General features: G+C 39.8%; 1 protein-coding gene across 1 annotated transcript in view; it reads left to right on the forward strand.

The window, feature by feature from the left end:
• The window catches only part of LOC127811546 (acyl-coenzyme A oxidase 3, peroxisomal-like), a 28817-nt gene continuing 8048 nt past the window's right edge, over positions 1-20769 (forward strand). The window contains exons 1-7 of the mRNA XM_052351502.1: positions 1-791; positions 13802-13919; positions 14026-14133; positions 14301-14473; positions 14574-14673; positions 14959-15033; positions 15200-15330. Coding sequence (XP_052207462.1) covers positions 301-791; positions 13802-13919; positions 14026-14133; positions 14301-14473; positions 14574-14673; positions 14959-15033; positions 15200-15330 — 1196 coding nt within the window. The 5' untranslated portion in view covers positions 1-300. The remainder of the gene's footprint in view (positions 792-13801; positions 13920-14025; positions 14134-14300; positions 14474-14573; positions 14674-14958; positions 15034-15199; positions 15331-20769) is intronic.

Consider the following 20769-nt stretch of genomic DNA (forward strand, 5'->3'; position numbering starts at 1 on the left):
CATTTTCTCCCAAGAAGGTGTTTGAACAGCTTCCAGAATAGCGAACTGCTGAGAGTCAAGTTCACACCGAACGGGCGACCATTCAACAGCTCCTATCCATTATCAAGAGTTGCTTAGCCGTCACTCTCACGAATCTGAAGAAAATGCAATCCTTACATCATCAATCATCGTAATAGGTAGGAAGAGAATGGAAAGCTTGATGCATCTCGAATTCAACCATTTCAGGTCGATGTCATAATTTGATTACCATTTCAATTCAATTCTCTGAGTCGAAATCCAAAACCCTGATCGCCTTCATCAATGGCGTCTCCATCAAATTCTTCTGCGATCGATCGAATCAGTTTCCGGACCCGAGTCCTCGCCGGACACCTCGACACGGGATCGGTTCCCTCCGACGGCGGACTGGTCGAGCCCTCGCCGTGCCTCAGCTACTCTCCGCCGGAGATGGAGGAGAAGTTCGGGTTCGACGTGGCCGAGATGAGGAGGCTGATGGATGGCCATAACGTGGCGGATCGTGATTGGCTCTTTGGTCTGATGAGGCAGAGCAAGCTGTTCTGCCCTAGGGAGCATGGCGGGAGGGTTTTTGTGTCGCCGGATTACAACCAGTCGATGGAGCAGCAGAGGGAGATGACGATGAAGCGAATTGAGTATTTGTTGGAGTGCGGCGTGTTCGATGGCTGGCTTACTGGGAAAGGGCCTGAATCGGAGTTAAGGAAGCTGGCCTTCTTGGAGGTTGTTGGCATATTTGATCACTCCCTCGCCATTAAAATTGGGGTTCACTTCTTTCTGTGGTGCGTCAGTTTTCCTTCTCTCTTTACGATTTTGTTTTGTTTTTTTTTTTAATATTTCACTTGTGGAATTTGTTAGTCATTGAGTTGAATTTGATGTTGATATTGGATTATTATCTAGTTTGTTGCCTAGTAATAGGTTCTGAAGAAAGCAACGAGAGGCCAACTAGTGCTATTCTGTTGGGATTTGTTTTTAACAGATTTGTTCTCCTACCCGCATCGAGTATGCCACGCCCGGGCCCACACCCCTCTCTCATTTGCCCGGCGTTATGTTGCCCGACGTGGACAACATAAAATTTTCGTTGTTTTTAAATGGCTGTACTGTGTGGAACTAAAAACAAGAAATTGAATACAGATTCATTTATTTACTGATTTATGTTTGGTTAAAAAATGCAAAGAATTAAGACTCAATTTGGTTTGTTTAGCCAGAAAAAATGAGAATAATGACTCTTTTTTCATCTCTTTCATATCACTTTGGCTAGATGTCCATAGAGGTTTTTGTCTCATTCTCATAATGTATGTGTTGAAATGTTGTCTCGAGTATATGGTATAAGAAGAACAGTGAAAGCAGTGAGTGATGGCAATACGCTAGAGGGCCATTGAAGAATTAGATATAAGTTTATATCTCAAACTGTAATTAATGAAAATTGGGGGGTTAAACTGTAAATATTTAATGTCTTTTCTAAGGATATTTGTCCACTCTATAAATAGAGTGTTAAGGGGTGTGTGCGACCATTCCATTCTATTATTTTCTATTGTAATGAGTGATGTATGTTCTTTAAGAAGAAAGGCTAGATCATGTGGTAGCTTTTGTAATATTGAGAAAGAACTAAGTGCTGGGTGTACTCGGAGATAGGAGAGGATGTTTCTTGCTGTTGTTCTAATTGATTCTCTATAATAAAGACTGCTCTCGGTGGGGCTTTGAAGGCTGGATGTAGATTTTCTCAAAGGGAACTGAACCAGGATAAATCTTGGCATTTGTGTGGTTTGCTTTCTGTTTCTTATTCTTATTTTCATTCTGTTTTGATTGCTTAAGTTTTCTGTTTCAATTCCTACTAACATCGAGAGGGTTTGTGAGTGTTGAGAGAGGCCTATATCATCTAAGGGTAATTCCGCATAGTCCTAGGTTAACAGTATGGGTAAGTGTATAGTGGTAGTGAGAAGGTTAGAGCTTATACCTTTATTTAAATAAGATAATAATTGTTATGATTTTGGATCGAAAACAAACCACTATTAAATCATTAACCACACAAACGGATACAGAATTTAACGTTGAAAACCCAAATAAGATAAAAACTATGGACAAAAAGAACAAAATATCACTAAGTTGATAATGGTACAATAATAGTGATATAGTTGCACTAATTCTAAAGTATTGTGCACCTATTTATGGACCTAAAATCATCTATAGATGTACACAGAAAATTTTATTTTGATCAAAAGATGAGCCAAAAAGATAACTCTTCAAATGAGATAAATTCCAATCACAATCAAATTTGACATTCTAATCATAGTCAAATTTGAAATATTGATCACGATCAAATTAGGAATCCCAATCTTAGTCAGATTTGAATTCTGGGTCACAATTATACAAACTCCATCTTGACATAAAATTTAAATATGAAATTATTTATAATTCTTTCTTCCAGAAAAATCACGGAGAATTAATCTCCTGATAAATACCAACCAAATCCACGCAACGCTCACTACAAGGGATACCTTTAGCCACACTCAAAGCATAGGCAACAATATTAGCTTTAGCATACCTTTGAGGAGGTCTGATATTTTTTCTGGGCCTATCCAATACAATAATCTGATGGACCGACACTTTCTTTCAGGCTTGACCTATTTTGAGACGTCGACTTAGATGTTTGACTCTTATTGATTTCAAGCTTCACCTGAATATCAGAACTCTAGTGATGTGACCATAACTCTTCTGGAGTTTTATTGTCAATAGCAAACAAAGGAGACCGATTAACCAGAAAACATGTCATGTTTGCAGTCTCGAACCAAAAAGACTTAGATAAATTGGAATTAGACAACATACATCATACATTTTCCATCAAAGTTCTGTTCATCCATTTAGTTACGCCATTTTGCTGTGGTGTACTTAGAACTGTTAAATGCTTTTGAATTCCTTCTTTCCTATATAAATCATTAAATTTATGTGAACAAAATTCTAAACCATTATCAGTGCAGAGACATTTAATTTGTCTGTCGGTTTGTTTTTCAATCATAATCTTCCAATGCTTGAAAATAGTAAAAACATCAGTCTTTTGTTTCCAAAAGAATACCCAGACTTTTCTTAAAAAATCATCAATAAAAGTCAACATATATCTGGCTCTGCCTTCACTAATGTACTTTTACCCATTTAAATCAAGAGTACTCACATCATCTAAATACATCTGTGCCCAAATTCCTCGTGTCTTCACTTGAAAATTTAATATTCCAGTCCAACAATGCAACAACAACAACAACATATCCAGCCTTTATCCCACTATGTGGGGTCGATTACATTCCAGTCCAACAATGGAATATCATATTTCAAAGTTGTCATTGCTAATATCAAATAATCTCAAATAGTGTCAAAAGATCGATAAAGAAAGGCCTAACAAAAAACAAACCAGGATAACGGATTTGGACCACAAGTTTGGTCGACACAGATCTAGCAGATTTGGGTTGAATAGCCTGGTGGGTCAGATCTGGTATGAATGGATTAGATATGTGTGAATTTGGGTTAGGATCTGCTAGATCCGGGCAGATTTGGACAAGCAAAGCTCGAAAGGTCGACAACTATGGTAAACTCATTGATGACGATGGTACGTGATTGTTGGAGAAGGTGAAGGTGAATGGATGGAATCGTCGACGATCCAAAATGGAAAATGGCAACCAAAAAGAAAGATAGTCGACATCAATGACGGATGGCATAGGAGTCGTCTTTGATAGTGGTGGAAAGCACAAAGGTCGATGGTTATGACAGATCATCAGCTATGGAACACAAACGATTGATAGCGGTGGCGGTGGCGGTAGCAATGGTAGACAATAAAACCCTAGGTGATGAAGAAGATGAAAGGTTTCAGATCTAACGGTAGAGATCTGTCAAAAGATGATGGTTTGATCTAACGGCTTTGATACCAATTTTTTTATGATTTTGGATCGAAAGCAAACCACTATCAAACCATCAACCACACAAACGAACACAAAATTTAACGTAGAAAACTCAAATTGGGAAAACCACGGGCATAAAGAATAAAATATCACTAAGTTGATATTGGTACAATAATAGCAATATAGTTGCATTAATTTCAGGGTATTGGGCACCTATTTACAGACCTAAAATCATCTATAGATGTACATAGAAAATTCTATCATGATCAGAAGATCAAAAAGATAAGTCTACAAATGAGATAAATCCCAATCACAATCAAATTTAACATCTAATCGTAGTCAAATTCGAAATCTTAACCACGGCTAGCAGTTTGTTATGATTTTGGATAAAAAAGAAACCACGAACAAACCATCAATCAGACAAACGAACACATAGTTTAACGTGAGAAACCCAAATCAGGAAAAACCATAGGCAAAAAGAACAAAATATCACTATGATGATTTTGGTACAATAATAGTGATATAACTGCAATTAATTCCAGAGTATTGGGTACCTATTTATAGATTTACCATTCATCTATAGATGTATACAAAAAAAGATTTAAATAAATCCATATTCTAATTAGAAAATGAGTCACGAAAAAGATAAGTATTGATGAGTCTCAAAGAAGATATATCTTCAATTGTAGATGCATCCCAATCACAATCAAATTTGAAGTCCTAATCATAATCAAATTCAAAATCTTGATCACGGTCAAATTAAGAGTTCCAATCTCAGTCAAATTTGAATTTTGGGTCGCTTACTAATACCCCAATCACAATCAAATTTGAAGTCCTCATCACAGTCAAATTCGAAATCTTGATCACGGTCAAATTAAGAGTTCCAATCTTAATCAAATTTAAATTTCGGGTCGCTTACTGATAAGTCTCGGATTTGAGACTTATGCAAATTTGGAATTGAGTAATTGTAGAATTCAAATTTGAGGGAGAGAGAGAGAATTTGAAAGGAGGAGGGAGAATTGAGAAGAAAAGAGAGAGAATTTTGGAGGAAAAGATTTATGTTCTATTCAATTGCATAAATCCCATCCTCGGCACCTTTTTTCCTTTTATAGGCAGCCTTATGGTTGTAACCGCCAGGGTACAAGTGGTTAGAGCTGTAACCGTTTAGTACAACTATGGCTTATTACAATACTAGGCTAATTACAGCCTTGCTGTCCCCCCTAACTGCTAATTACATTCATGCCCTTGCTTGCCCTTTAGGGTTGTGACATTTCCCTCCCCTTGATATCTTTCTTGTCCCCAAGAAAGGACAGTAGTTGGGTTGCTCGGGGGTACTGCTTCAACAAGTCCAATAGGTACTCCCAAGTTGCATTATCTGGGTGCAAGTGGTTCCAATGGACCAACACTTCAGTTAGGGGAGTAGTATCCTTGTATGTGATTCTCCGATCCGCAATAGCTTGGGGTTTCACGAGTACCTCTCTATCTTCGTCTATTGGGGGAAGATGGGGGTTGGTTCTGGCTGTAGGCTCCACTGTTTTCTTCAATAGTGACACATGGAACGCCGAGTGAGTGGTTGTCCCTTTAGGCAATTGCAGCTTGTAATCTACCTTGCCTAATTTAGCAAGCACAGTGTATGGCCCAAAGTACTTGGGGCTTAACTTAGAGGCAGGGGTTGATGAGAAAGAGTGCTAGAGGAACCTCTTGACCTTCAGATATACTCTATCACCTACATTAAATTCTCGATCACTCCTCCTTTTATCTACCACTTGCTTCATCCGATTTTGAGCTGTGGTTAGTTTCTTCTTCAGTAGCTGTGTCACTCTCTGTCTTTGTTGTAAATATTCTCCCACAATAGGCATTGTTGTGGGGGCATTTATTAGGGCAGGTAGGAGAGGGGCTAGATACCCAAATAATGCCTCAAATGCGGACTTTTTGATGTCACTGTGGTAGCTTGAATTGTACCACTATTGTGCCATAGATAGCCATTTGCTCCAACTCTTAGGCTTGGCAAAACACATACAACGTAGGTAGGAGGATGATTAATGGGGGGGATCAGCTTTGGTGTAAAGTAATTGCAGCTAGGCATAATGGTAACTTCGTTGGAATCAATGATGTGGAGGTTAAGCGGAGCTTTAGTTCTTGGTGGAGGGGCATTGTGGACTCTTATTCTAGTAGTAATGAGGCTCGGGTAGTGACCATGGAAAGGGTTAAAATCTGCCTGGGTAAGGGAGATTTGACTCAGTTTTGGGAAGACATTTGGGTGGGTATCTCCTCCTTTTAGGGTTTGTTCCCACGACTGTACGCGGTGTCCCTGGATAAAGGGAAAAGAGTGGCTGATTTGGGGTTTTGGGTGAATAACGAATGGTTTTGAAGTCTTAACTGGAGAAGGCTGCTTCTTGAAAGAGAAGATTCTATCCGGGCTGAGCTGCTGAGAGTTATCTCCCAAGTTTATTTGGTAAGTGGGAGGAAGGATCGGGTATATTGGTTGCTTGAAGTGGTTGGTTCCTTTTCATCGCACTCATTTAATGAGAGGCTTTGCTCTCTAATGTTTGGTTCCATTGTCCTTCTAATTAATTCAGTGGCAGCTCGTGTTTGGGGCAGTCTAGCTCCTCCAAAAGTGGAGCTATTTGTGTGGCTTGTCATTTGGGGAAAAATTAACATTAAGGACAATCTGGGTAGGAAAGGATTTCTGCAGGGGGATGATCTACTTTGTGTCTTTTGTGGCTTTGTCCCGGAGTCTGTCGACCACCTCTTTGTCCATTGTGAGGTTGTGTTGTGCTTGTGGCGGCAAATCTTTAGATGGTGGGGTTATGAGTGGGTTTGCCCAAGTTCGGTTGGGGGTTTATTTGATCAGTGGGATTACTTTGCTCGGGATAAAGGACAAAGGAAGGTATGGAAGTCTCTCTTTTATTCAGTGTTATGGACAATGTGATTGGAGCGGAATAGGCTAATTTTCATATATCGATGGTCAAGTGCAGTTGATATCTTCATCTTGGTGCTTGCTAGGTTAGTGGCTTGGGTGAGGGCTGTGCAGCCATCTTTCCCTTTCTCGGTGGACCAGATCATCATGTCAGCCTCTGCTCTTGGTCGCTAAGTTCTTCTCCCTCTTCTAGGCTTGTGGACTTTGAAGTCAGTTTTGGGTTGTCATATTCCCCCTAATGGCTTGTGTTTTGGGGGGGGGGGGGGGGGGGGGAGGTGTTTTGGATGGTATGGTTTGTTTGGAACTCTTTTGTTCCGGGTCATTGATGTACTATGATCTCATTAATATACTATTGCTCACTTATTTCGAAAAAAAGGACTCCAAGCATTGATTCACTCTCTTTGTTTGCCCATTCGTTTTCAGATGATATGCCGTGGACATGTGCAATCCTACTCCCTAGCTTTTAAACAGCTCCCGCAAAAAATGGCTTGTAAAATCTTATCCCTATCGGACACTATTGATTTTGGCAGCCCATAAATCTTCACCACCAAGTCAAGGAACGCCTGGCCACCTCTTGGGCCGTGAATGGGTGAGTGAGACTTACAAAATACGAGAACTTAGTTAACCTATCCACAATTACCAATATGGCATCCCTGCCCTCTGATCTGGGTAGTCCTTTAATAAAGTCCATAGACACCCCTTCCCAAACTTGTTCTGGGATGGCCAATGGTTGGAGGAGTCCTGGTAAGGCCACATGCTCATGTTTGCACCTCTGACAAGTAGGGCAAGACAACACGAATTTCACTACCTCTTTCCTGAGTCATGTGTCATGGTATATCCCCTGCGCCCCATAGGATCCATTGCCAATTGTTCTTGCAGTTCCTTAACCTGCTTAGTATGCTCATAGCTTTCTGTGATCTCCTTTACCCAATTAGGGACAACAACTGTAATGGCACTGCAACTAACATTTTCTTCTCTTCTGGAAAGTGCATCGGCCACTTTATTTTCTCTCTCTCTTGCCTGTAATGGATTGTATAATCCAAGTCCAATAGTTTAGATACCCCTTTCTCTAGAGTTGGGTGTGTAGTCTCTGCTGTATCAAATGCCTTAAACTATCATGATCAGTCTTAATGATAAAAGGGGCTCCCTCCAGGTAGTGTCTCCATTTGTTCATTGCAACTAAGACTACTAGTAGTTCCTTATCGTATACACTTAGTCCCAAATGCCTTGGGGCTAAGGCTTGACTAAGGTATGCCAACAGCCTGCCTTCTTGCATGAGCACTGCACCCACCCCCATATCACTGGCATCTGTCTCTATCATAAAGGGTTTTGAGAAGTCAGGGAGAGCTAATACCGGGGCTTTTGTCATTGCCTCCTTGAGTGCTGTAAAAGCCATTTCAACTTTAGGGTTCTAGTGGAACTTATCCTTCTTTAACAATTCGGTCATGGGCTTACTAATCATCCCATGGTGTGGGACAAACCTCCGGTAGTACCCTGTGAGTCCCAAGAACCCTCCCAACTCCTTTACAGTGGTAGGCTGCTGCCATTCCGTCATAGCAGTGATCTTCTGCGGATTAGTACTAACTCCTTCACCCGATGTTCGATGCCCCAAATATTCAACCTCCTTCTGTGCAAACAAGCATTTGGACTTTTTGACATACAATTGATTGTGTTTAAGGATTTGGAATGCTATCCTTACGTGGGAAAGATGAAGTTCCAAATTAGGGCTATATATTAGTATGTCATCAAAGAATACTAATATGAATTTTCTTTGGTAAGAGGCAAATAAGGCCCTGTTCTCTTTGCTCTTTTCAACCCGTTTTGAGTTTTGAGTTTGTCAAAACATTGAAAACATGTTCTCTTTTTTGTTTTCAAAAATGCATTTTTCAAAACAAAGAAAAAATTTGTAAAGAAAACCCAAAACAACATTTTATTATTTTGGGCGTTTCTTGTGAAAACACACACAAAAAACCAAAACACGGAAAACGCACACAACGCCCCCCCCCCCCCCCCAATCTTGCATCTCTTCTCACTCTCTTTGTCTCTCTCTCCTCTCTTCTCGCCATGGCAGAAACCAGATCCGACCCCCCTTCCCAGTCTCGCATCTCTTCTCACTCTCTCTGTCTCTCTCTCTCTCTCATCTCTTCTCGCCATGGCAGAAACCAGATCCGATCATGTTTTTCATTATTGTTCGCCTCTTTGTTATTATTCACTCAATGGTTTAAAGCCACTGCCATGGCCAACTGGTTGAGTTGCTCCTTCTCGGCCATGGCGTTGGTCTCCTCCCCCATTTTCTTCCGAACAACAGCCTTTGTGGCTGCTGTTTAGGAAGAAAGTCGACGGCTAGAGTTGCCGCGATGATGGGTGAGGAAGGAGATGGGGCGATTAATGATGAGGAGGAGGAGAAACAGAGGCGTCGGTGGTGAAAGGAAGAGGCGGCGGCGGCGTAAGGATGCACATAAAACCCTAATGTGGGTGGTGAGGAAGAGATGGAAGAAGATGGGTGCGGCTCCCCTCCTCGATTTAGTTTTTTTTTGTTTTGTGTTATTTGATTTTTTTTGTTTTATTTTATTTGAATATGTAATATGATTTTTTTGTATTAATTTTTTTAATAATATTTCTAAGATTTTGATTTTTTGTTTAATTTTATTTTATAGTTTAAAGTATTTGAATCAAATTTATAATTTACTATTAAATGTTTATAATTTACTTTGAATCAAATTCATTCAAAAAAATATCATAATAACAAAAAAAATCGTTTTTAAAATTTTAAAGTAAACGTATTTTCTAGTTTTTTTGTTTTGAGAAATAATTTTTCAGAATAACAAAAAGAACGCGTTTTCAAAAATCTCAAAATAGACACTAAAACACAAAACTGAAAATGTTTTAAAACTTAAAATTGAAACACGAAAAGAGCACCACCTAATTAGTTCATCAAGGCTTGAAAGGTAGTCGGGGCATTAGTGAGCCCAAATGGCATAACAAGGAATTCATAAAGGCCTTGGTGGGTTCGAAAGGCGGTTTTTGGGATGTCTGCAGGGTGCATTCGGATCTGATGGTACCTAGATCGCAAGTCTAGCTTAGAAAAAATGGATGCCCCATGTAATTCACCCATCAAATCTTCTATAATGGGAATAGGGAATTTCTTCTTAGTGTTGAGCTGGTGGTAGTCTACACAAAACCGCCATGTACCATCTATCTTCTTTGACTAATAGAACAAGTGATGTAAATGGGCTTTGGTTGAGTTGTATAGTTGAGGAGGAAAGCATTTATTTAACTTGTCTTTCTATTTCGGATTTCTGTATGGGTGGGTAACGATAGGGGTTGATGTTGACAGGTTCTGAATTGGGCTTTAAGGGAATGGTATGGTCCGAGGCTCAAGTAGGGGGAAGACAAGTAGGTTTAGCAAACAATTCCTTAAACTCAATCAAAAGTTCATTGAATGTGCCTAAGGAGGTTACCTCCTCTTGAGATGACTCAGGTTCCACTTTCTGCTTCTCATTGCCCCTTATTCCCATGCAGCCTGCTTCCTCCATTTCCACAACTTGAATGGAAAATAGCTGTGAAATGTGGAACTTTCCTTTTGTGAGCAACTTCTGTAATTTCTTCTCGTAATTATTCTACATTCCCCTGATTCTAGGCTTCCCACCAATGTTAGCTTCTTCCCATCCACCTCCAACTTATTGAAGTCAAACGTCAGAGAGCTGACGGTCCTCATCCAGTCCACCCCAACACTATATCACAACCCTCTAGTTCCAGCACCCTTAGGTCCATCGAGAACTCCTGCCCTTGCATGAGCCACTGGAAATCCGCGCGTTTGTAGTGGCTAAACATACGGTTACCATTTGCTATCGTGATAGACAATGGTGTGGTGGCCACTAACTTGCACTGTAGATCAGTGGCAGTAGCTTCACTGAGGAAATTATGTGTGCTGCCACTATCTTTGAAGACCATCAACTTCCTCCTTCCGTCTTACCCTTTGACTTTTATTATCTTCCCCATCAGCTCTCCTTTCAATGCATGGAAGGGTATCTCCCCTCCTTCATCTTCTACCTTTGCCTCCTTTACAAACTCCATGTCTTCCTACTTGATCTCCCCTTCTTCCTCATCCTCCTCCTCTTCCTTGCCTTCCATCTTCAATAGTTGTCGTTTGCACTGATGGCCTGGCCCATACTTATCACCACATTTGTAACAAAGCCCGAGTTGCCTTCTCTGCTCGATTGTAGTTCACTTTGCGCCATTGTAATTTGTCTTAGGGGGTCCTAATGCTACTCCAACACTCATCCCCTTCGTATTCACCCCCATCGGCGGTGGAGGGTTCAAATTGCTCCTAAGCCACGGCTTAACCCTCCAAAAAATGGCCTCTAACATCAGTTCTTGGAGCCTGGCCTTCTCCGCGGCCTGCCTCACGATGGTAGGCAACATCATCTTGACCATAGATCGCAATTCTCCTTTGAGGCCACTAACAAAATTTGATATAAAATACTGCTTCATCAAGCATGGTTGTGCATTCCACATAAGAGCTCTCAATTCTTTGAACTTGTCTAGATAGTCAGTCACCGTGCCTGTTTGCTTCATGATCTTGAACTCCTCAATCACATTTGACATGTTCTTCTCCCCGAACCTTACACAGCTTTTCTGCGAACTCATTCCATCTAGCCTCCCACCTCCCTCGCCTTGATCCACCCTTGATACCAGGAGTTAACAGTGTCATTGAGATACGCCGCTACCATGGTGATCCTCTACACCTCGGGCACATTATACAACTGGAAGAATCTCTCCCATCAACGGATCCACCACTTTGGCTTGGATCCGTCAAACAAGGGAATCTCCAAACGAGGCATAGGGGTGGAGATATTAGTGTGAGAATTCAAACCTCTTACCGGTGCCTTGATGTTCGCCTCTGACGGCTCACTTGGCTCAATCAAGCTATCAGGTCGTGAGAGTATTCCGTGGCCGAAATGATTGGGATCAGTTGTCGATTGTGGTGGAAATTCAGGCGGCAGCCTTGAATTGTGGAAGGACAGAAAGCATATTGAATATGCTATGAATTCTCTATCCATACTGATCGATGTTTTCCTGATGCTTCTCTAACTCCCTTTGCATCGCTTCTTTGGCAATAACTTGGTCTTCCCTGCCCTGAGCGATTGCCTTATGAGTTTGGTTCATTCCAAGCTCCAGCGCCTCCATGCACATCTCCAATTGCTTCATACGTGTGCCTTCCGCCATTAATTCTGCTCGAGCTACTATCACTTTCAATCACTGAGGATGTCCCGCTCTGATACCAAATGATAAGTCTCGGATCTGAGACTTATGCAAATTTGGAATTGAGTAGTTGTAGAATTCAAATTGGAGGGAGAGAGAGAGAATTTGAAAGGAGGAGGGAGAATTGAGAAGAAAAGAGAGAATTTTGGAGGGAAAGATTTATGTTCTATTCAATTGCATAAATCCCATCCTCGGCGCCTCTTTTCCTTTTATAGGCAATCTTATGGTTTTAACCGTCAGGGTACAAGTGATTAGAGCTATAACCGTTTAGTACAGCTATAGCTTATTACAATACTATGCTAATTATAGCCTTGCCCCTCCTAACTGCTAATTACATTCATGCCTTTGCCTGCCTTTTAGGGTTGTGACACTTACACAAAGGCTAAACTAACCCTTATAATAAAACACCTAACCCTTAGAAATCTCTCCCTAACTTAGAATTTCCAGCCGCTTCCATTCACTCGAGGGATCTTCTATTCTCTTATCCTTCTAGACAGATTTCTCAATGCAAAACCCAACATAAATACTAAAATAAAACCCTAAAAAACAGTTGAAAAAAGCCTAGGCGCACCTTGATGGTCTGCACCTGCCTAGAAGCATTCCAGGCACCCAAGGTGCGCCTTGAGCCTAGGTGCGCGCCTTTAATAACACTGATCCCTACAACTTCTCTCCAGCCTGCAGGGAAGAGGGTCTTGCAAGTGAAAGCTCACATTGGTTGTAGTCAGTATTTCAACTTTCCCTCCCTTGACCTAGTTATTTGTCTTCCTTGGACAGGATTTAGTGGTTGGGTAAGGACTAATTCACTATAAGGATTTTGTACAATATAGGCACCTAGTTTTTCGAGATACCTTTGACTTTATAAGCTAATGGAGATCTATACTTACTTTCATGGAAGGAAGTCTCTGCATTATCTTCTATCTGTTGTTGTGCTCTCTAGTTGCATTAGGTACAATTTTTGTATGCCAAAGAACATTGGGAAGTAAAGCATGACCAAGATGAGGTTGCAAAGATGGTTGTAAGGTCACTCAAGAAAAGATAAATTAGAAATTAGATTATTCACAATAAGGTCAGAATGACTCCTATTGCATATAAAATGAGAGACACAATTAAGATGGTGTGGAGATACGGGGATAAGATTTATAGAGGCTTTTATGAGGAGAGTTGGTGGAATTAAACTAGTATTTAGGAAAAGAGGTAGTTGAAGACTAAGCAAAACTTGATGGGAGATACTTAGATTTGATATTTTTTATATGGGCCAAGCCTTAAATAATATAAGGCTATAGATAGAAATGAATGGGAAGCTAGAATTCATGTAAACGACTCCACATGGTGGGATAAAGGCTTGCTATGTTTTTGTTGTTTGCAGTTCTATCTTTAGTTTATCTATTCCTTTCTTCGTTGCCTGCCAACAATAGATTATGGGTTATGAACTTCCTTCAAATTCACACTCTCTTTGGTTTTTGTTTTTATTTTCATTTTCTCAGTTCCTTATAATATAAATCAGGGTAGAAGACCTTGAATGTTCTAGATGAGATAGGTGAGATAGATGGGTGGTCTAGATGAGATAGAATTTATAAAAAAAGGGATCTTGGTGAGATGGAATGCCATTTCCTAGTGCAAGTTTCTTGTTAGTAGATCATGACTTGACTTGATGTTGTTGACATGTAAAGAAGTATCTAAAAAATCACTATGTGCTCTTTCTCTTTGTCAATAATTTCAGGGGTGGAGCCATCCAATTCTTTGGCACAAAGCATCATCATGATAAGTGGTTGAGGGACACTGAAAATTATGTGGTCAAGGGCTGCTTTGCAATGACTGAGTTGGGGCATGGAAGTAATGTATGTTGAGGGTTGTTCAGTCAATTAGTATAAGGGTGTTTCCCCGTCACTGGATTTTCATATTTGTGGTTTTAATAAAATTATTTGATTTTACATTTTGGATTAGGTTAGAGGCATTGAAACAGTTGCAACATATGATGCAACTGCCAAAGAATTTGTGATTAACACTCCATGTGAATCTGCCCAGAAGTACTGGATTGGAGGAGCGTCTAAGGTAAGAATTTTCTGTGCTTTGTTGTTTCCTTTTCCTTCCTGCTGAAGGTTTTGGTGCTCCTTTTGTCTATTGCATCGCTTCTGTTTTTGTTGCTTCAGTGATACTTAAAACTGAGAGGCTGTTTGTTTTTCTCTCGTCTTCTCTCCTTTTGGTGTGGATGCTTTTAGCATGCAACACATACAGTAGTTTTTTCACAGCTAAATATCAATGGAAACAATCAAGGGGTCCATGCTTTTATAACCCAGATCAGAGATGCAAATGGCAACATTTGTCCAAATATCCGTATAGCTGATTGTGGTCACAAGATTGGTTTAAATGGTGTTGACAATGGTCGAATCTGGTAAATCAATTTATATTAATTTGATCCAACAGCATAAAATATCCTTTGTAACGGAAAAATGAAATGAACTTGAGGCTTCTGTGATTATGTGATTTTCCAGGTTTGACAATGTCCGGGTCCCCAGAGAAAATTTATTGAACTCAGTAGCTGATGTTTCTTCAGATGGGCAATATCTCAGTGCAATAAAAGATCCAGACCAGGTATTTGGATACACAATGATTAACATCTTCTTCTTCATCTTTTTTTTTTTGTTGCTTTTGATAAATAGAATAATACTCTCTGTTTGTGCACATGCGAATGTGTGTGTGGTGGCTATCCAAAGGCAAGATAGGTAACACACCAAGAAGTCTCTGCTATACCCATAAATCCTTTTACTATAAGCAAGCCTCTACTATAGTTAGTTACGTAGATGCTGACGAAAGAAATAGCTTGCTTCCAAAACCAGGGATATTGGTGAACTAAACATGCTTTGTATTTGTTTGCAGAGATTTGCAGCATTCATGGCCCCCTTGACTTCTGGTCGTGTAACCATTGCTGTCGCTGCTATTTACGCATCAAAGGTAATTGAAAATAATGAAGGTCTTCATTGTTTAATATACTGGTTTTCATGATTCCAGGAAAATAATGGTTTTTGTTATTAGATAGTTTTTCATGATTCTCTTGTTTGTTGGGGTAAGGGGGTGCAACTTGTCTCTAGCATATTTATATTCTTTATTCTCTTGGCAGATTAGTTTAGCAATTGCAATAAGGTACTCATTGACCAGGCGGGCTTTTTCTGTTACACAAAATGGACCTGAAGTTCTTTTGCTTGATTATCCAAGTCATCAACGGCGACTCTTACCCCTTCTTGCAAAGACGTAAGTATAATTGGATTGGTAGTATCCCATTTTATTCAAAATTTAATATTCCTTCCTGCTTGTTCCTTTGAATGCATTCAGTGGTAAAAAAAAAAAAAAGATCCCTTTTAGAGAAGAGATTGTACCTCTCTTTTGAATCATCAAATGATTTTTGAACTCTTATGGTAGAAGGCTGGGTTGGAGAGAAAAGCTAAAATGTTGACAGAATTTGGATGTAAACTTCAGTACTCAGGAATGATTGTGTAAAGATCAGAGTGGGGATTATTTGGAAAAACAAGGACGGGGTAATCGATGTGAAGAAAATAGGAGATGGGATAATTGCAACCAAAGTTATTTTAGGGGAAGAGATTATAAATATTGTTAATACATATCCACCACAATTTAGGTTTGAAGGAGAGATAAAGACAAAATTGTAAGAAGATTTAGAGGGGTTGGGGTTCAAGAAATACCTGGAGGAGAGAGAAATAAATATGGGGCAGAGAAGGGATTAGGTATAGAAATGTAAATGGAAGTTATGGATTTGGAGAAAGAAATAAATAAGGGAAAGCTATTTTTTATTTGCCACAACATATGAATTTATCTTAGTCAACACTAGGTTTAAAAAGGGAAAAAACTCTTGATCAGATATAAAATTGTCTTATTAACCATCCAAAGCATTCTTTTGAGATGAGAGGACCACTTTTGTTGTAAGGCTTATAAAGTTATAATGGGAGAGTGCTTGACGACTCAATATACATTTTTGGTCATTATGTCCATATGAAAAATTTGAGGAGAAAAAATGATGCAAAATGAAGTAAGAATTAGAGATGGGATTTAAAATGTGAAAAATAAGCTATTTTCAAGGAAAAGTATGTGGCAGAAGGGAGTAGATTGTAGAGAGAAATATTAACCAAATGTGGATTAAAATGGCTATTGCTATTTGAAATACTACAAAAATAGTTCTACAAGAGTCAAAGGGAGAAGTATCTGACTAAAAAAAATTTAGTGGTGGAATGAAAAGGTACAAGAAAAAATAAAAAATTAAGGCCCTGTTCTCTTTGCTATTTTCAGCCCGTTTTGAGTTTTCAATTTTTCAAAACACTGAAAACGCATTTACTTTGTTATTTTCAAAAACAAGGAAAATTTTTGTAAAAGAAACCCAAATTTTCAGCCAAAACTAACTGAAAACACCAAAAATGTTGAAAACGCGGAAAACACCCAGCAATCCCCCCCCCCCAATCTCGCACAGACCCACTTCTCTCCTCTCTCTTCTCTTCTCTTTTGGCCATTGACCGCCACTGCCGTCGCCATCACTGCCGTTGACCGCTTCCGCCACTGCCACCACGACCATCGTCGTCGACCACCCCTCGTCGCAAACCCTTGCATCACGTCTGACATCACCACCCCCCGTCGTCGACCGCTCCTTGTCTCCTTTCTTCTCTTCTGGCCCGCCACCGCCCACCGTCGTCGACTGACAACTGTCATTGACCGACAACCATAGCATCACGCCCACCTCCGCCCACCGCTGAACGGCCGAGCATCGCCTCCCCTTCACCTTTTCCTGATTTCTTAGTGTTGCGGCTCTCCTCCCTTCAGTGATTTGATTTTTTTTTGTTTTATTTTATTTGAATATTAAACTGAATATGTAATATGATTTTTTTGTATTAATTTTTTTTAATGATATTGTCAAAACCCTAGGGTGTCCTAGGGTTTGAATTGGAATTTAGAAGAAGAAGAACATAATTAAAGGGAGAGAGAGAATAGATTAAGGGAAAAAGAGAGAACGAGAGAGAGAGAGAGGATTGAAAGAAAATGACTTGTCATTATTCTTTGATCCTCCTTCCTTACTGCTGTGTAGGTCTTTATATAGAGCATCTAGTACACTTCCTCAGGTAATTCAACCACCTAACTAACATACCTAACAGCCTAACCCTTTTTAGTTAGCCCCCAATGGCTCATACAAGATAAATGCCAATCAATTACAATTATAACCCTAGGGTCATGACAATCCCCTTCCCTTCAAACAATTCTTGTCCTCAAGAATTGACAACTGCTGACCCTATTCTTTAGCCAATTCTAGCCCTAACAATCTGGTTTATTCTTCTTCTCTTTCTCCTTGCTTTCTTTCTCCTTCGAAGCTTTGGCCCGTCTTCTCTTACGCTTTGTTGCTTTTGTTTTTCTTGCAAGAATAAAATGTAGACTCCAAGGATTGCCATGTCCAAGCTTTCTTCTCCGATGTCCCATCTCTCGAATTAGATGGCAGCAACCTCCTCTTTCACAATATCAAAACTCACGAACCAAATGGCAACACCCTTCTCTTCCTTCATCTTTCAAATCTGGTCTACATCAGGGGACATGACAGCAATACTGTCATATTGCCCACGATCAAAATTACTCAAAACAACATGGAGATTTTCTTCCGCTGGAATTATCTTAACCTGTGACTCTTTCGTCTTTTCCAAAACCAAAGGCAAAGAAACCATACTCTTAGAATTTGCTTCCTTAGAACCATTCATGCCCTTAGCCTCCAGTTTTTGTTTGAATCCTCATCGGTTGCTTGTCGACCCTTAACCACTTCTATATCAGCATCCTTAGAGCTATTGTAAAGTTGTTCTGGCCCTGACTGTTCAGTCCAAACTTCTGTAGCGACATGTGGTCCGTTACAAACTTGCGAGCTACTGTTACAATAATTTTCTGATAGCAGTCCGTGCTTTGTATAAATGGCTTTCAGTGCTACTTTTTGCAACCTCGCCCTCTCCGCCACTTGTTCCACCGTACTAGGGCAAAACATTTTCACACTAAGCCTTAGGGCATCGTCAGACCATTAATGAATTTTGACACAAAATAAGACTTGGTTAAAGTTGGATGGAATTTGAGCACAACTGCTTTCAATTTCTCGAATCTGACCAAATACTCCAAAACCGATCCCTCTTGCTTCAGCTTATTAAGTTCCTCTATGTAATTCTTACCTCCGATCTGGTTGAAGGAAGCAGAGTATTCCTTAGAAAGACTTTCAATCAAGATACTAACCTGAAATTTAAGTGAAACTAGAATCAAAAGGGTGTCCAACTTTTTGTCGACATCCTTGATTACTTCCCTCGACGCATCACATGTTTCCTCAAATGTTTTCCCAAATGGCTAAGCACTTTCAAGAAGTTCTTCGGCCATCTTGATAGGTTCAATTCTTGAGAAGTCACCCTTGTCACATCTTCTTGATTAGCTTTTAAGGATCCCCTTGGCAACCGAAATTGGTTCCGGTAAACCTAATCCGCCTCTTTAGTGGCTTCAGGTTCTGCCAACTAATTCTACCTCAATTGGAATCTGCCAGAATCAGCCAAAATCTCCTACTTCGCTTCCTAGAGATTACCTCCTGGTTAGCGTGCAGTTCTTTGCGGCTTCAAGATTTCTGGACTTGATTGAGAGTCGTTGCTCGCCTCCCAAGTCAGCCAATTGTCCGCAATGGAATTGGTCACAATCTGGGTCTGCTCCGACTTCAGTCCTTGCTCGCTTGAATTTGCCTTCAATTTCCGATCGCTACTGATTCAAGAAACCCAACACCGACCACTGTCCTTCAATTTCCAATCGCTACAGATTCAAGAAGCCCAAAACTGCGATGGCTTCCGCCCGCCACTGTTGGCTTGAGTTCAACCCAGAATTGCTTCGCCACCCTCCTATGACCCAATTGATCCTAGGTTGATGTGGATCAGATGGCCAAAAACCAACGAAACTCACAGTTGCGTATTACCTCTTGTTTCGTCTTCAAGATTAGACAATACGCTTCTCCATTCACACCCTCACGGCCTTCGTTAGCCAATTTCGATGCCCAATCACCGTCCAATGGCCACCTCCTGCTTCACTTTTTGCTTCTGACCCTCAAGATCGTCCATCTTTGCTCGGGTCTCCTTACCCAATCACCAACCCTCTTGAAATTGACATAATCTTGAATCCGCCGGTTCTGCAATTTCCGTAATCACCAGAATTCACTGCTTCTTGAGTCGCCACCTGTGACTCGTTCAATTTGGCACCCAAGAACGTCCAACCTTGCCTGCATGCACTCTGTTGCAACTTCAATTCCAATCCGTCATCCACAGAATTAACTTCACTGGCCTGCTTCTTGCGGCTTGGTCACTTCCGACACTGCTGGTTTTGTGTCAAATCGACCCCTCAATGCACTGCTTAAGGGTTCTGCCCAAATTGAAAAATTCATAGCCAAGGATTGCATGGCTCTGATACCACTTGTCAAGACCATAGAGTGTCCTAGGGTTTGAATTGGAATTTAGAAGAAGAAGAATAGAATTAGAGGGAGAGAGAGAACAGATTAAGGGAAAAAGAGAGAACAAGAGAGAGAGAGAGAGGATTGAAAGAAAAGGACTTGTCATTATTCTCTGATCCTCCTGCCTTACTACTGTGTAGGTCTTTATATAGAGCATCTAGTACACTTCCTCAGCTAATTCAACTACCTAACTAACATACCTAATAGCCTAACCCTTTTTAGTTAGCCCCCAATGGCTCATACAAAATAAATGCCAATCAATTACAATTATAACCCTAGGGTCGTGAGAGACATTTCTAAGATTTCGGATTATGTCTATGATAAACCAATGTTCTGTAATTTTGTAATTTATAATTCCTTTCTTCAGTGTCTCATGTTGTGGATAATCTAAATCTCAAAATTGACATCGGTCAAAAATAAATTTATCATGAAATTAATAGTTGAACTAAATAAAAAATTGCTTTAGAAAGCACTTTGCAATTTTAATGTATTACATACGATTAGATTATCAGTTATCTCTTGTATTATAGTTTAAAGCCTTTGAATCAAATTTACAATTTACTAATAAATGTTTACAATTTACTTTGAATCAAATTTATTAAATAAAATATATTTTTTCAAAATTTCAAAGTAAATGCGTTTTCCAGTTTTCTATTTTGAGAAACAATTTTTCATAATGACAAAAAAAACGCATTTTCAGTAATCTCAAAACACAAAACTGAAAATTAATTCAAAAGTCAAAACTGAAAACTGAAAACTGAAACATGAAGAGAACGCCACCTAAGAGCTTGCTACACGACTTTACATACATGTCATAATGAAAAATACATATATTTTAGCCAAAAAGAAGCAAAGAAGGCTTATAGAAATAAATTCCACCAACTTGACAGAAAAGATGGAGAAAGAAAAACACACACACACATATATATGTTAGCATTCGGAGAATTCAAGGTGATATGGGTTTCCTAAAATTGGTTTAGGGAATCTTGCCTAAACCAGTCTTAGGAAACTCTCCTAAGTATACAGTTGCTATTCTTTCTTATTGTATAGTTTCCTATTGTGTATAGATCTATAGTTTCCTATTGTATAGATTGATTGCTTTCCTTTTATGTGAATACCTCTTAGATTGATTGCTTTCCTTTTTATGTAAAACCTCTTCTATAAAAGAAGAGCCCATGTAATTAGAT

Source organism: Diospyros lotus, chromosome 10 (assembly GCF_014633365.1).
Source record: "Diospyros lotus cultivar Yz01 chromosome 10, ASM1463336v1, whole genome shotgun sequence".
NCBI classification, from domain to species: Eukaryota; Viridiplantae; Streptophyta; class Magnoliopsida; order Ericales; family Ebenaceae; genus Diospyros; species Diospyros lotus.